The sequence below is a fragment of the Gossypium raimondii genome, chromosome 11, assembly GCF_025698545.1.
Source record: "Gossypium raimondii isolate GPD5lz chromosome 11, ASM2569854v1, whole genome shotgun sequence".
NCBI classification, from domain to species: domain Eukaryota; kingdom Viridiplantae; phylum Streptophyta; class Magnoliopsida; order Malvales; family Malvaceae; genus Gossypium; species Gossypium raimondii.
In genome coordinates, this window is record NC_068575.1 from 6,252,035 (window position 1) to 6,270,166 (window position 18,132).

The 18,132-nt window shown below is 33.9% G+C and overlaps 2 protein-coding genes across 2 annotated transcripts; one reads left to right on the forward strand and one right to left on the reverse strand.

Annotated features, from left to right (window-relative positions):
* The first annotated feature begins 1,372 nt into the window (after window positions 1-1,372).
* LOC105761206 (disease resistance protein At4g27190) lies at window positions 1,373-4,290 on the forward strand. Its single transcript, XM_012578955.2, has one exon. It carries the CDS (start codon window positions 1,373-1,375, stop codon window positions 4,244-4,246), a length of 2,874 nt encoding a protein of 957 aa, XP_012434409.1. The 3' UTR covers window positions 4,247-4,290.
* Window positions 4,291-4,929: 639 nt separating this feature from the next.
* On the reverse strand, window positions 4,930-10,763 carry LOC105761205 (autophagy-related protein 18f). The gene is made up of 8 exons (XM_012578954.2): window positions 9,894-10,763; window positions 8,752-9,207; window positions 8,255-8,674; window positions 7,694-7,930; window positions 6,774-7,601; window positions 6,356-6,522; window positions 5,767-6,132; window positions 4,930-5,198 (listed from the first exon to the last, which is right to left on the reverse strand). Exons 1-7 carry the CDS (start codon window positions 10,089-10,091, stop codon window positions 5,769-5,771), a joined length of 2,670 nt encoding a protein of 889 aa, XP_012434408.1. The 5' UTR covers window positions 10,092-10,763; the 3' UTR covers window positions 4,930-5,198; window positions 5,767-5,768.
* Between the last annotated feature and the right edge of the window lie 7,369 nt (window positions 10,764-18,132).

Below are 18,132 nucleotides of genomic sequence, written 5' to 3' on the forward strand. Positions count from 1 at the left end.
TAAAAACTTGTAAAATTTTAGCATATAACTTTATAAAATTAAAATTCTTACATTTATAAATTGTTATACTTTTACGCTTGAGTAATTTCTATGTTTCCTATACATGAGCATTCCACATCATAATGGAAAAGACATCATTGCGATGTCATTTAAAATAGTCACTACATTAAATCTAAACTCATTAATATTTTTATCTTTCTAAGCTCATCAATCTTAAATATGGTCACATTCGAACCATACTCTAATCTGAGTTTAGGCTGGACTCTACCCAAAAAGTACCTTTCTTGATCTATAAATACCCTTTCTTCTAAGAGGAGAAAAAAGAGTGAAAATATAATGCCCACACTTTCTCAAATATGACCTCAACATTCTAAAACCACCATTCTTAATAACTCTTCGCACCATCCACAATTGAATCACCCTCACTTTAGTGGCTCTCCACACTCTTATCATGTAAACTACCATTATTATATTATTTTATATTTGATGTAACTTAAATTTTTAAGAAAATTGTTTGAGTTATTAAATATTTTTCTTTCACTAATAAAACAGAAGTTACATTTCATAAAGTAAAACCTTACTTAACAATAAACTAATTAGTAGTTAGTACTTATATTATTATAGCTATTTCAAGTAAAGGAGGTACTAGGTTTTAGACATGATTCCTTGTTATATACACTACATTAGCTAACCTCATTTTCTTGGATTATCTGATTGAACGGCACGATTGGCATTATTAGTCTGGTTCTATATTATCAAAGTTAGTGATGAGTTTCTCCAAGTTATACATAGATTGCTAGGTTAAACAAAGTGAAGGTCAAACACATACACCAAACAAGAAAAGCCAAATTTCGACCTGCATGGAAATTTCTTTAATTTGGAGAGCGAATAACCTCAATGATACCAGCATCATATGAACTAGATTCTTTTTATACAATTAAGCCGCACTCTGAAAAAAAAAACACACTCGCAGATATTGAATTTCGAACTTTCGAGCTCGCATATGTGATTGTTAATTATAATGTGTAAAAAAGGACAGATGAATGCATTTGTGTCGTGCTTGTGCCGTGTTTTCACGTCCCAACTTACCCTATCTAAAGAAAACCTCATGACTTTGGTGCAATACCAATGGGAAGCAACAAACAGCATTGCTTAGAAAATGGTAGAAACATAGAAAAGACAATCCGTAATCATAGAGTACAAGGTACAAGAAGAGAATATACATATATTTATTCGCCTAGAAGTTTCGTAAGGGTGGTGACAAATATCTATTTCAATTTTTGTGCCTTGGTTGAACCTATGAATTTGGCGCTTTGTCGACATCTACCACTATAAATCATCATGTAAACACAGCTTTACGACTCCTCCAGCCATGGATCCCTTGGGTTCAGTCATTGTTGAAACTGGTAGATGTATTTTCAGCTTTTTCTTTACAAGCATTGCCACCGTTATAAAACTCCAACATAACACCGGACGGCTGCGGAAAGAGTTCGAGAAACTCGAGGACCGGAAGAATGGGATCGAAGAGGATGTGAGATTAGCTGAAACTGAAGGGAAATGTGCTACTGAACAAGTCAAAGGATGGATCTGGAAGGTCGAAGAGATCGAACAAGAAGTGCAGCCAATGCTTGAAAAGGCTGACAGGCTTGCTGTTCAAGGATGTGGTCCTTGCTGCAACATTCTTCCACGGTATAGGCTCTGCAGACGTATGGCCAAGAAGCAACTTGAGGTGCAGCAGCTGATTAATTCATGCTGTTTCGATAATGTTGTTACGGACAAGAAGTCTCCGGTGCGAGCTGTCGAGAAACAACAAGGACCGTCTCTAGCCGGTCAGAGAGAAGCTGAGGAGATGATAGAAAAACTAATGGAATTGTTGAAAGGGGACGAAAACAAGAGGATAGCTGTGTGGGGAATGGGCGGAGTGGGGAAGACTACATTGGTCCGGAACCTGAACAACGAGCTGGAGTCATCTTCGTTGATGGAATCAATAGATATTGTCATTTGGATCACAGTGTCCAAGGACTTGGATTTGAAAAAGGTTCAATCTCAGATAGCCAAGAGATTGAACTTGGAATTGGATCCCAATGAGGTCATAGAAGAAAGGGCTAAGATGCTGCTTAAAAGATTGATGATGAAAAAGTTCCTTCTGATTCTGGATGATGTTTGGGAGCATATTGATTTGGACATTGTGGGAGTTCCACAAACTGATGATCAAGCCAACCGTAAGATTCTCTTGACAACTCGATCGCTCGATGTCTGCCGAGCAATGATGACAGATGAAGAGATCAAGTTAGATGTTCTAAAACAAGAAGCTGCTTGGAATTTGTTTGCTCAAAATGCTGGTGATGTGGTTGAAGTACCAAGCATTAATCCACTAGCAAGGGCAGTTGCAAAAGAATGCGGCGGTTTGCCATTAGCTCTCAAAACGGTTGGGAAGTCAATGAGGAACAAAAGAAGGATTGAGTTGTGGAAACACGCACTTCACCATTTGCAGCATTCAGACCCTCACGTCAAAAACATCGAGGACGAAGTCTATCGTCGTTTAAAGTTGAGTTACGACTCATTGCCAAGTAAGATCCTGCAGTCATGCTTTCTCTTTTGTTCTTTATATCCAGAAAACTATTCGATCAGAACAGATGAATTGATTCAATGCTGGATAGCTGATAGATTAATCAATGAACACCAGCCTTTGGAAGATTGTTTCAATGATGGGATAGCATTGATTGAAACTCTGAAGGACTCTTGCTTATTAGAACAGGGTGATTGTGCTCGAACTGTGAAATTACATGATGTGGTCAGGGATGTAGCCATATGGATATCAACAAAACAAGGCTCAGAGAAACCTTGTGCAAGTATTTTGTTTACCAACATCACAAAGCCACCGAAGCAATTCTCGGGTTTCTCCGAGCTAACCGTGATAATCCTTGTGGGTAATCCTATTAACAAAATCCATGACAATCTCTTTGCAGGACTTAGAAAGTTGAGAGTCCTTAATTTGAGCCAGTCTCATATAGTTACCCTGCCACCTTCTCTTAGTCAGCTCCAAGAGCTTCGAGCTCTTCTACTAAGAGACTGTTGTTATCTAGAGAAACTCCCTTCACTTGGAGCTCTACGTAAACTCCTGGTGATGGATCTCTCAGGAACTCGATTGAGAGAACTACCAAACGGGACGAGCAAGCTAAAGAAGCTACAAGAACTACATTTATTCCGAACACACCATCTAGAAACCATTGAAGCTGGTACAATTTCAGGGTTGCAAAGCCTGGAATTATTAGACATGTCATTCAGTGCATACAAGTGGGATACCAGATGTAATGTAGATTATGGTAAGGCTTCATTCAATGAAATACTCACTCTGGATCGGCTTTCAATAGTTAAACTAAGACTAGACAAGGTTGATTCTGTTACCCTGGATTCTGCTTGGTTGATGAAACTGAGAGAGTTCAACATTCAAATTAGCCCCGGAAGTTGTGATTCAAACAATCTAGCCACTCAACATGATGAAAAAAGAGCCATTCTCAGAGGGGTTGACCTCATGGGAATCAAAGGACTCAATGGTTTGTTAGACACTGCAAGTGCCTTGGACCTGGTTATATGTGGAGGCATAAGTGCCTTATCTGAACTCTCAATCAGCCATAGATTGTCAAGTCTGGAAAGCGTAAAATCACTTTCTATCTCAAAGTGTGATTGCATCACTAGTTTGATAAGTGGAGACAACATTTCAGGAACCATCTTACCAAACTTGGAGCATTTAAGCCTCAATCGATTAGAAAATTTGGGTGCAATTCTGGGTGGCATGGTTCCAAGAAAAGGATGCCTCAAATGGTTAAAAACCATTGAAGTGGTGGACTGTAAGAAGCTGAGGGCCCTCATATCCTTTGCATTACTTCAACAAGTCAAAAACCTTGAACAAATCAAGGTAAAAAACTGTAGCAAAATGAAATATATCATTGGAGGAGAAGTGTCAGCAGAAATGATCCCAAAACTAAGGGTCATAGAATTGAGTGATTTGCCTATGTTAAAGACCATTTGTTCAAGACTACCTGCTTGGCCTGCATTGGAGATGATTGAAGTCAGAAACTGTCCCATGCTAACAAAGCTTCCTTTCGCAACAAGCAATGGAGTAGCAGCCACTCTTAAAGAAATAAGAGGGGAGTTGCAATGGTGGAATCGCCTTATTTACAGCAATGATGAGATAAAATCCAGTCTTCAGCAACGATTTCAACCACTGAAACCCCTACGCTGAAACATAGAATGATAGATGGTAAGAACAATTCTCCCCATGTCATAAATAGCAAATTCCAAAATAATGCATTTGTGTGTATATATACCTAGGGCTTGAAAAAAGGTTGACTATGTATATATTTCTCAAAAATATAATGACGGTGCTTGTGTTGAATGCAAACAAACTTGGGGATTGGATTACTGAAAAAGAATTCATGAAATGCATGTTTTATGTATATGTGTCACATGTCCTTACTTTCTTCCTTAAAAAATGTCTTCTTACGAAATTCATTTAAGTAAGGCTATTTTTTATACAATTTACAAAAAAATAATTATATTTCAAAAGGAATGTTCATTAAGATGTATAGTGCAACCATCCACATCGAATCTAATACATACGAACATCCTGCACGCCCAAGGAGAAAACACAGGTTCAAATTTGGGGTTAACATTATTGGAAACAACCACCCCAAACATAGACAATAAAACAAACATGGAAGATTAAAAAAAATCCCCCAATCATCCAAATCTAAATAATATAAACTCCAAATAGGGAAAAAGAGAAACTTGCAATTCTGTACTTGGATAATTGCAACTTGATCACTCATCCAAATCTCTAAACAATATAAACTCCAATTAGGGAAAAAGAGAAGCTTGCAAATTGTTTACTAGGATAATTGCAACTTGACCAAAACCCAAGTAGAATGGTAACAAATAAACTTTTTAAATTAATAGAATAGAAGAGTTGGAGTTAATAAGGTAATTCTATTATTTACATATCACAACTAAATATTGGGAAATTCATTGTCTATAATTTACAAAGTTAACATATGAAAAACCCAACAACACAGTACTAAACAATTCACTTCACAGTCGAAGCATCCATTCTGTCTCTTGTTTACATTGCCACCCCCATAAGTATTAAACACTGTTAATCAGACTCTCTGGAGAATCAAAAGAATAAAATTCCACACCTGTAATAGGAGATTAAGGCCAAACTTCAGTTCATGATCATGATCAGAATACAATAAGCTTGTATTCTAATCAAATTTAGCTAGAAGCATAACAAGGAAAAAGAAGGATCAAGATGATATACGTAAAGTAATCGATATTTAGCAGGTGGAATCCCGAAAAACGGCTTCGTCTCAAATGACATAACAATGGGTACAACACCATGTTCAAGCATACAAGTTCATAATCTAAAAATCTTTGTTAGTTCATATGGAAACAGTTTGTCACAGCAGTGTGTCCACCAAGTCCTATGTGCAGAGCTTTATCAAGCCATTAAATAAAACTATAAGGAAAGTAATGACGCTTTACAATGACAAGTGACAACAAAATCCGCCAAGTGAGGAAGATGGCATCATATCATCATACATCACAAGGAATAATGAACATCTAGGTGCAGGTGAAACTTGTGATCTTTATATTAACTATCACTTTTCAGTTTTATGCAAGCTTGTGCCGGCAAAGATGATTAGTTTGGACACATGTACTGTTAACATTAAACAAAATAATTTTAACTAGAAATAATAAGATTACCTCTAATCATACTCATCACCTTCATCTCCAAAAAGATTCCCCATATTGAGGTCTTCACTGTTATTATTTACAAACTTGAGTTGAGCTTCCATTCTTGAGTTCTCACTATTATTTACAATCTCAAGCCGAGTGTTGGTTTTAGGGCTGTCACTTCTATTTACAAAGCCCTTAGTTCCTAAAGGCATCTGATGACCATTCAATCTAGTTTCTTCTATGCCATTTTGAAGTTCATCAACTGCATCACCATTTTTGGTCATGCAATTAAGAGAGCCAGAAATACTTCTACATGAAAGCCGGCCATTTTCAGACAGACCTGACCTCTGATGCATCAGGCATCCATTGTTATTGTTATCTACAGTTGAAACCCTGTAAACCAGATGATAAGAGTTAATAACATATCCATGGATGTTCATAAGCAAACCAAACAGTTGAAAGAAATGCCAATTGATAATAAAACGAAGAAAAGCCAAGGATGATACAATGAACCAAAAACCTCCAAGTACCAGGACTTGTATGCAAGTACAAAAAGAATTGACATGCACCCTTAGAATCAGAAAAAACAGATTAACATAAATAGCTTTCAGCACACCTTGCTTGCTGGAATTTAAAGCTTTGAAGGTAATCAAAAACTGGAACTAAGCTTTTTTTCCGTGTTCCGGTCATGCGAGTTAGCAACATTTCAATTTCTATTTCCCCAACAAAAGCATTTTCATCAGCCATGTTGATGTCATCCATCAACATTGATTGAAAGTATATCTGCAAATAAAAACAAGAAGAATGATAGGTCTCTTCAAAAAAAGAAAATATTTGGACTAAAAGAACAGGGGATGACCCCTCCCACCCCCCGGGCCAACCCTTCTTTATCTCAACAACCTCCTCCAACACCCATGTGTGCACAGACACAGAATACCCAGTGAAACTGAGATTTGATCCCAAGTCCTAGGCATAACCACCAAAGGACTATCTCCACAACCAAACACCTGACGAACCTAACAACAGAATAATACCTCTGGTTTTGCCCACAATGGTGTCTGAGCTTGATGCATCTGCAGTTCAGCTTCCGAAATATACAAATTATGTTTTTCCTGAGGGTTGGTATTTGATTTGTCAACAGTGGATGGATCAGTGGATGTAGTTCCCTCTTTGATTTCTTCAGGATATACTTTACCAGTGTCAGATGTTCCATTCTCGCCATATATGTCTGCATTATCTTCTCTCTCTCTTCGGGTTTGTTTCTGACAAATATTCCACTTCTGCATTGCCTCGACTATTAACCTTCCATCAGATTCTGTAGTTGATTCATATGCTGCTTTTAATCCAGAAACAACTGGTGTCAGATCATGGTCAGGGGACAGTCGCAAAGCATACTGTATCATACATCCAGAAGGAGAGAAAACCAGAAGGTGATATTTTGTCTTCAAATAGTTGCTCTCGGTAAACAAAAGATTATTGCCTTTGCAGTTATGGAAAGAAGAAGCAATGGCCCCTGAAAGAGAACCCATCCTGCCTGTTGCAGCCGCTGCAGCACCACTTACAGTGCCTCTCCAACCATTATTTCCATTCCTTATTCTGCTAACAACAGATAGTGTCACCGGAGGGCCAGAAACACAAAAGCTTGTTTGAGTAGGTGTTTGCGCTCCTATATTAGGTGGCCAATGAACTTGTGGCTTAGTCATAACACCCAAACTGCTACTTCTAGGAGCAAAACCAGCATCAGCAGACTGAAAACTTACAGATCCACCCATTGAATTGATAGCAAATAGATGGCTTGTCCCTCTTGAAGAACTAATCATAATCCAGTTGCTATCATCACTGAAACTAATATCCTGTATTACCTGAAACCTCAAATGAAAGGGAAACAGATTAAGAAAAAAAGCAAGACACTAAAAACAGGCAACAATTATACTGACATTAATGCTAGACTCACAGCATTTGTAAAACCACGCTGCAGTCGGTAGAGATGTGAATGTGATGCTGGTACATCACAAGCAGAAGTGCTTCCTTGAAGTCCAGGCAAAATCTTGAACACGTTGATATTATGACCCTGAACTGAAGCTGTCACAAGAAGTGTGCCGCTGGGATCAAAGCATAATGCTGAAATAGGGCTCTTGTGTGCCCTAAACTGAGCAATAACAACCTTACTGACAATATCTCTGACAATAACCTGATAAGCCAATGGAAAAGGTAATAAGTCATATGTAAAAAAGGTTTGCTTGCATTTTTTTTTTTCCAATAAGAGAGCACATCTTAAAAGTCATTTTGAAATATTCATTGAAGATGCAAGCCTCAGATTAAAAGATATGTACTAAATACATAACATATTTAACAGAATTTTTCATACAGGTCTTAACTACAAACATAGCAATTTGCAGATGTTAAATTAAAGACTATGCAATGGGCCAAATGTGTACAAGAGAATGAAAAAGGAGGCCCTGGAAAATACAAATCTAAGTTGCAGGTGTAATCAGCTTGGGGAGAAAATATGTACCATTCCAATGTTATCAGTATCGAGAAAATGACCATTAGCATTTCCATTTCCTTTCCAGCCAGGACTTCCTGATTGCACAGAGTTATATGAGTCCGGCAAGTATCTTGACAGTTTCTTATATCCAATGTCTCCTAGGGTCACAATCCCAGAAGCAAGTTGCTTGCTTGATTCTTTTGCATAGTGTGCTACCAGGCTCCCATTTGAAGTAAAACCAGGGAAACTTGCAGAAGGCATAAGATGCTGTGGACTGACACGTCCACAATTAGAACCTACAACTGGACTACCACTGTAAGCCAGCCATCTAGGACCAACTGCCAAGGGTCCATAACCTACACCTCCAGAACCAGGGGAGGCTGTAATTATAGGATTCGTAAGAATAGTATATTCCCTTTCTAATGTGGTGGCATCAAAACAATGTATCTGCAAAATATAGAACTTAAGTCAATATCTGATTAGATGTAAGGATGCCCAAAAAATATATGCACAAGGTAACATACCTGAGTTGCTAGTGCTATAGCAACAATTCGAGAACTGCACCTTACGGAATAAACAACTGACCTAAAGTTTAGCTTGTGTATATAAGATTGAGATCTCAAGGAATAAAACTGGACAATGGCAGAAACAATGCTACCATTCCCCGAATAATTGTTGCGTGGTATGCTTCCATTGCAAGAATGATCCTGAATACGAGCACCCACGGAGAGGGACCCATCAGAACAGACCACCAAAAGGGGACGGCTGTTTGCAAACTTGTCTCCTGATCTCTTTGCTGCTACTGGTTTTGGTAGCATTTGCATAAATGAAACAGGGCCATCACGTCTTGAAACCAAGTCACAGACATTATCAGCATCTTCAACATCCCAAACCTGAAAACCAGACCGATAACCAAGCAGGAGAACTTGTCGAATGACACCTTTCTCATCTTCTAACTTGTCAAAGCCAGCCCAATTAACCTTTACATCAACAAAAGTCACAGAGGACTATGATATTAGTCATATTTGCTCTATGCTCTTCATCTTAAAGCATATTTAGGAAAGGCTAACCTAAAAGTATACCTCCTACATGCATCAATTATTAACCGGTCAAAGTAAGTTAAACTCACAACCAAAAATCACACCACATGTCACAATCTCCCCTTCCCAAAACAGAAATAAAAGGAACATGCAAATGCGCTAACATTTTTTTTCAAAGCTTGAATAAAAAAGGCACCTAAAAGTATTAAGTTCTAGGACAAATGGTAAACTCAAAATCTTCAAAATGAGTAATAGCAAATTTAAAGCTCAAACTAATAACTACACCATACTAAACCTAAAATCATACACCCTATAACCAAAACAACACCTATGTTTCTCTTTCATTTCAAGAAAAGAAACTCAACATAGGCATATTAAAGTTCTCCAATTAAAGAAAAAACGACTTCCTCTTATGAACATTTCAACCCATTAAGACATTCCAATTCCATATAACAAAACTCAACGTGTGCATACTAAGAATACTGAAACATTTCCCTTTTTAGGACACATTAAATTGAACTCCAATAAGCTTTCCAACTCTATAACAAATTCCGCATGGAAATTAAAAAGAAAAGAAAAAATTCATAAAAAAATTAAAAGAAAACTCCTATTTTCTTACTTATTACCTGATCATACCCAGAATCGTCTTCCCTGTCCACAATCGATGATGCTACGGAAACCGCCGACCGTGCCACAGTGGAAGCCCCGGAAGAAACAATCCTGAAGTAACTGGAAATTGCACGTAATGAACTCCGAGCTGACTTGGAAACGACACCACCACCTTGCGTTTTAGATTGCCCTTGTCCATCTCCACTGTTCCTCATAATCCCAAACACCCGATTAAGAAACCCAAAATTGAAACAATCCAGTAAATTCAAATTTATCTCCGATAATTCCCCCAATTTCTCCTTTTAACATAACACTAAAGGTTGTTCCTTAAAAAAATTAAACCAATAGCTGGGATTTTTCTTTTCAAAGGGAGAAATTAAGAGGAATTGATGAAAACCCAGAAAGAAACAACCTCTTAATTGAAGAAATTTTCGGGTTACAAGTGTCTCAATTGGAAATAAAACATAGAAAATATTTTTCACAAAAAATAATAATATAGGAAAACTAGAAAGAAACACACTTCCAATCCAAACAGAAAATTTTATTTTATTATTAAAAATAGTAAACTAAACTTTTCTCAAAGCTCTTAATTGGAATTAAACGAAAAATCAAAAATATTACTCAGAAAATAAAGAAACAATTTTTTGAGGTTCGGGAAGTAAATGAAATTTTGAAGGAATAAAATTGGGAAATTAAAATAAAAAGGGATTGAGATTAAAAGGGAGTAGATTTTAGGGTTTTTGGATCGGAACTTGGGAAACAATCGGAAGAAAGAGAGGGAAAAGAGTGAAGCAATATGAAGGATTTTAGAGAGAGAAAGAGATAAGAAGTTGAATTTTATTATAATTTTAGTTGAAAGGGTTCTCTCTGGCTTTTGGAATTCCTCTTTCTAAATGATTGATTGATTAATCGTCTCTTTTAATTACGTTCATTTTCCCTTTTCTTGGTAAAAACACTTTTTCAGTCCTCTGAATTTTAATATTAAGTAAATTAATCCCCCCTAAGAAAATGAAGCAATATAATTCTTGTAAATTTTCAAAATCAACAATTAAATATGTCAATATATTTCGACAAAAGAAAAACCATAAATATGTCAATAAATTGGCTTATATTCTCATTAGGGTAACTTTATTACATGTAAACCATACGAATAAGATGTTATTTCCAATAATAACTTTCGTATATCATAAAGAAGAGGGCATTAAGATGAGATGTCGGAGGTAAGTCTATTGACTTGAGTTGGATCTGCCCCTCTCCTATAGCTCTTGTAAATGTTTAAATCATGTGTTGAATAATAGCGTTAGGGTCAAAATTTAAATGCATGGATCAATGAAAACTCAACAAGTGGATTCTTTAGTATTAATATACTTATCTACTCTCTTTTTTTGTTTTGTCAGAGAGGATGAATGGACAGAAAGCATTTACCTATTATTAATTTTTCTTAATTAGTCACTTTACAAATCGATAGAGACTTAATCCTTCTATTTTTAGTAAGATTAATTTGTTTAATAATGAAATTGAGAAAATAAATTTCATAAAAGAAAATTGCAAAATGTTCTAGAAGAAAATACATTTTATTACTTAAGTAATTATTTTATTATTTAATATAAATATAATATAATGTATCATTTGATATTTAAGTTTAACACTTTTGTTTTAATATGGTACATGTGTTATTTTTTGTGTTCAATTTGATACTTATATTTGACAAAAGTTATATGTTTTAGTATTCAAAAGTAACGGTGTTAACTTTTTAGAAAATAGAATAAATTTAGTGTTAATTATGAATTTGTTTAATTTTGCGTTTAATTTGTCAAATGCAATTCAATGATCTTATTTAATTCGGGTTTTAGGGTTGAGTTGATGAAAATTAATTGTTAATATTATTAGCTAATTATGTATTTTCATTAAATCAGTTCTAAAACCCAAATTAAATATTAAAAGTTGACGTCCTTACTTTTGAGTACTAAAATATATAACTTTTGTCAAATACAAATATCATGTTAGACCAAAAATAACACAGTACCACATTAAAAAAATGTCAAGTACCAAATTATGTATTAAGCCAATAATTATAAAATTTAAACTTAATATAATAAAAAATTCATTAAAGCTTATATAAAATAAAACAGTAATGCATTTAAATTTGATTTTACTATTATAATATTGTATTTTTTAAAAATCTTAGAATAAGTTTTTAAGGGATACCTCAACACTCGTGAATGTACCAATTCATAAATTTCTTATGAAATCCGTGTCTTTAGCTATTAGAAGAAGTGTTGATGTAGTCTTTTGTGTGTGTTTAATAAATTTCTTAAGTTTAATTTATTTGAATTAGACTTAATAAAATCACTCTATAAATATATCAAACGTTAGAAAAAATGAATAATAAAATTTTATTGATATCGCATTTAAATATACACAAAAAAAATAACATAACCTATTTTTTTTTTTTAACTTAGAGCTCTATAGCTTCGGAGTCTATTGCTAAAATGTTGACTTCCACTTCATTTACAAAGCATTTGATGTTCATTATTTCTATTCCATGGATGTGTTGGTTCAAATCACATTATATTAGCTTCTAATATATCATCTAAGGCATCAAAAGCCTGACACGTTTCTTTAATCCCTAACTGTGTATCTGACGACTTTTGATGGTCCTTATAGTTGAAGAAACTCACCAAATGTTATAACATGTTACCCTAAACTCTAAATCTTTAGTTTATGTTTTTTCAACATCATTTCACCAAAAAATATTGTTGTTATCTCAAAGCATTAATAACCATAAACAGTTTTCCTAATCCCTAACATTTGACAACCAAGAAACTTCTCTTGGCCTTGTAATTAAACAAATTGATAACACTCTAGAAAAACGTATTTTTATGTATTAATTATGTATTTATTCTGAGTATGATCCTTCTAATTGGAGTTATTTATGATCTTTTATCTCATAGGGACTAAATTTGAGGCAAAAGCAAAATTAAGGGCCAAAAGCATGAATTTAGAGATAAAATGGGCCAATGTGCACAAGGAAAAGTTGGTGCCAAAAGTGCAAGCATGGAGGACACAAGGGTTGAAATGCAAAAAGAAGAGATTTTATTCTATTAAACTCTATTTTAATTATATTAGGATAATTAGTATTGAGATAATTATTAAGGATTATTTTTAGGGTTTTATTTTATCTTTATTTATCTTCAATTAAATGTATTTATCTTTTAGGAATTTAAGTAGGATTAGACTATCTCCCCTAGCACTATAAATAGGGGGTGAAGTGACTCAAAAGGGGATCCATCTTTTTCTGTAAACACTCACTCCCCTAAAGTCTAGGCTTTTGTTCTTCTCATATTTCTTTTCAATAAAATTTCCATTTTTATTTTATTTATTTTCTTTTCTACCCCAACCATGAGCCACTAAACCCATCTAGCCGAAGGTTGTCAAAAATCCCCAAAAGTGTTCTTGAGGCTTAGAATTCGTACTTAGCTTTCTCAACGAGTATTCATCGTTTCTCCACACTACGGGGCTGACGCTTCCGTCCATGTCCCTTAAGAAGTAAGCTTTTCAACGTATGCAAAGGCGGCTGCTTTGTATGTTTTGGGAAGGTTGCACAGTCGGTTCGTTAGCTTATTGCGTCAGAGGTTGGCGAGCCTAAGAGATAAAATGGCGTGGGATTCGCCATTGAGAAGCGTTGATCTAGCACAAGACGATCCCACAGAAGCGATTGTTGGCTGGAGTCAGGTTCCACCAAATCGTAAGTCTAAATCATTGGAGCTGGTGGTTGTAGGCGTCCTCTTCCACTATAACTGGCTTATTCGGTTTGGGAAGAATCACCTAAAAGCCGATGATTGAACCCAAAGCGGAATGAGACAACTGGAGGCTGGAATCTCCCATAAGAATTTCCTTTCTCTCAACTCTATTTTTAATTTCTCTAATTTTCGATTCAATATTCTTAATTCTGTTTTTATTTTATTTTTTGTTTTCATATCCAACCCTTGAATTCTGTTATTGTTTTTATTGTTTGATAAATTATAAAAATGATCATATATTAGGTTACAAAACACAAAGTCAAACCATTTAAAAATGATTTGGTACAAGAATCACACAAAAAGATAGTCTAAAGGTCTCAAAAAGTCTAGTCAAAATTTTCATTAGCGTCTTAAATGGTGAAGGAAAGGCGTTTGCTTAATTGAATTCTTAACCAACATGGAACGTGGATGCAGCCAGATAGTTCACAAGGGCAAACAATGCCAATATGACTTGTGTGGAAGCTTTGACATATGGCTCTAAGTCAAAATGTTGCATAAGTGGTTTAGACTCCAGCTCTTTGGTATGTGTTGTTTCTTCATATGTAGATATTCCTCTTTCACATATAAATGCAGTTGACCTATCTACCTAAACCATTGAATATATACATGAAAAGGATGAAAATTACAATATTAGATAATGATTCCATTGATGGAATGCTCACAACGTTAGTCCTAAAAATATATATACTGTTCTCTGTGGGACAATACTAATTATGCCTACTCAATCATGAGCGTAACTAGGGAGGCTGGCAGGGGCCCTGACCCCCTAAAATGGAAAGTTTTCCATTTAGGCCCTTTAAAATTTTAAATTAGTAAAAGTAAAATTGTGCTTTGTCCCCCTAAAAATGATAAAATTTTGATTCAATTCTTTAAAAATTACAAAGATGTAGGCTATTAACATGGTGAAATCGCATTTTTACTATCGTAAAAATTATAATTTAATTTCGACCCCCCTAAAATAATACGGAAACAAATCAACATGCATGACCTCCACACCACAAAGTTCTAGTACACTATCATTGATAAAAAATTAATAATTGCATTCTCTATGTATGACCTCCACACAAACTGCAAACATTTACAATAATGCATCGTTTAGTTAATATTGTAATAGTATGAATAACACATTTATTTATTACATATGTATTACAATAGTTAGACATTAAATAAAAAATAGTTAGTACAAATTTAAACTTGAAATTAGAAAGATAAATAATAACTCTTGTAAAAATAAGACCTCTTCAAAATAAGCAAAATTTTCGTTCTTTTGCTAAAAATAAATCATGGGAGTGACTAAATATTACTATTGAATTAGTTTGTTGCTATCACATATACTAAAACATGTGTAAAAAGTAATACTCCTACCAAACGTAGCAAAAATAAAATTATATTCATAAACACTTTTAATTACTTTAATTGAGTATGAATATAACATCAACATGCCTTCGGATTGGCTAATCGATCAATTTCCCATCACTCTAAGTCAAGTCTTTTGTATGACTGATATGATCCAAGTGACCTCTAAATCTGTTCAAATATTAGATGCAAATGACATTATAATTATTCATCATTTAATACATTTTAAGATATTCAATACGATTATTTTTTTACCTTTGCATAAGATAACTCCCATGGCTAGAAAGAGATGGACGATAGCTATGGCATCCATATCCATGCCCAAGTTTGCAAAAGTAGACAACAATATTTATTTTGTCAATTTCAAGTCATCTTACAAAGTGCCCTGTACAGATACACTCAAGCCATTGTCCCCCAACTAGAATGTACCAACCAAATCAAAATTTGACAATATACCTAAATACATGCCATGAAGTTTTATTTCTAGACTTGTCAGGAAACAACATACCTCCCATCATCCAAAGCATCAAAGCTTTGGCATATTGTTGTAGCTGTTTCAATATCGCATTATACAGAGGGGCCAATTCGACAAATATTTTCTACCCTTTAAATTTCACTTGTTTCTCATCTGTTCATTTTACTCCTTATTCAACACCACACCCAACAATAAATAATATAGCATCTTCATGTCGCTTCAGTTATCACATGTCTATCGATTGGAAGACCAATTATTAAAACATCTTTTAGCAATATAACGCTTTTCCATATGGAAAATTATATGTATATGTTTCCAACCTTTGTCTTTCCATTAAAGCGCCAAACAACTCCAACACTATTTTAAATGTTATTGTTCTAAATGCCACAAGTAAACCAGCCCTTTTAAGTCATTTGTGATATGTTCATTTGATACCATAAACCATAAATTATGTGGGACATGAATAGATCAATATTTTTCCTATTTAAAATATCACAAAATAAATACTTAATTTAGTAAAATCTAAAAAGAATTTGCAATGATAAAATTGTAACAAAATCTAATATGAACAAAATTAAAAAATCAAGTCAATAATTTGACTATGTTTATAACATGATAAGTTATGTGTTTTACATGAAACCTTTAAACAAAAATTCTTTTGAGAAGATAAGTAGAAAATTTAGGATTTATTTTCAAGTCGGGAGAGTTTTATGTTTTTTATAAATAAGATTTAGGTAAAACATAAGAGAATGGAAATATCAAGGGACCTCGACACGACATCTATGAGTGTTTAAGTCTTTTATTTAAATGGATAGGTTGGGCCTACAAATAATAAATACTACATCAATGTTGACTAATTGAACATTGATATTGTAAGTTTTAAAATAACCCTAAAAGTTATATATTCTGAAAAATGACTTTAAAAAACTATTTTAAAATTAATATTTAACTAAAAAACCCTTATAAATTTTGTACTTAATTAAAGCATGAAGAGGAGAAATTCAAATTAATTTCAATTTTGACGTCACCCACTTTGACCAACCATTGTTTTATTTCTAAACTTTTTAAAGGATTAAATATAAAATTAGTATCTGAATTTATCCACTTCTCTCGGATTGGTATTTAAGGTTTTTTTTTATCCCATATTGGTATTCGAACTTTTTTGCCATCAACTAGTTTGATACTTTTTTTTAACAACATTAAGTCTGGGACAGATGTCAGTACCAAACAATAACGCGTTTCATTAATGAGATCATGATTACGTCATAATTTAAAATATATATTAAAAATCAATAAAAAATTTAAATATCATAATTTAAAATTTTTTTAAAATAATATCTAAAATATATATAAAAAATGATAAATTAAAAAGAAATCTTTCTCAAATTTTTTGAATATCTTCATAAATTTGTTCCATTTCCCTTTGCAATGTCTTTCATCTATTGCTTCATTTCTTTGTCTTACAAAAGCTTTTATTATTTGTTTTCTATTTGAGTTGGTTGTGTTCAACTTGGGTTTTTTTTTATTTTATTTCCACCGAGGGTTTCTTTTTCACGTTAAAGGAGAGCATACTTTAAGAATTTATTAGATTTTGAGCATGTTCTATGAATTTATGAGATTTTGCAAATAAATTTGAAGTAAATTAAAGAACATTCATCAATAACCCACTAATATCTTGATTCAAGATAACAAACAGACATGCAAACAAGTAAAATAATTAAATGAATACTTGAAATGGATATTTAACAAAACCAATTAAAATATCAAGAAACAAAAAAAAAACTCAAATTTGAAATTGTGAAAAAAAAAACCCCCAAATCTTAAATAATTTTATTTGCAATAATAGACAAGCCGTGTAACACACTGTGGTTGTGTGGACCTAATTATAAAATTTTGCAAACATTCACACGACCATGTGACTGGGTTGTGTGAGAGACTGAGACCATGTCAATAATCCTGCATCTAAATTACCAATGGCACACGGTCGTGTCAACAAACCGTGTATGACACACAATTGTGTGGTAAACCATGTGATACAAAAAATGGCCACTTTTGCAACTCATATAATCCAAACCCTTAAGCATTACCAAACGCATGTTTATTTTCATCAAAATCTTAACTAAAACACCTCAAGGATTCAATCTAAATCATGATGCCAAAACAACCTAAAGTTCCTAACCAACATGCCTTTTTCGCACCATCACAAACAAACCATAAATCATTACCAAAACATTCAACAATTATAATACCAACATGATTCATTCAAACAATGTATCTCAAAATGAAATGGTACATTCTTGCCATGATAAACATACCAAACCTTACCTTTTAAACAAACATAAGACATGCTATACAATTATCAATGTTGACCGTATAAGTCTCAAGCCAACAACTAACCTTATATCATATATCTAATAATCAACCATTCATCAACCATTATCAATTCATAAGCTACCATGTTTCAAGGATAAGCACACCTCAACTACACATGTTTATACCATTTATTCCATCAAACATGCCGAATAGTCTTTAGAAACAACATTACATAATAAGTCCAAACTTTGCAACTTTCAAAACTTAACTTCAAAACTCATGATTCAAAAACATAACTTATATTCATAA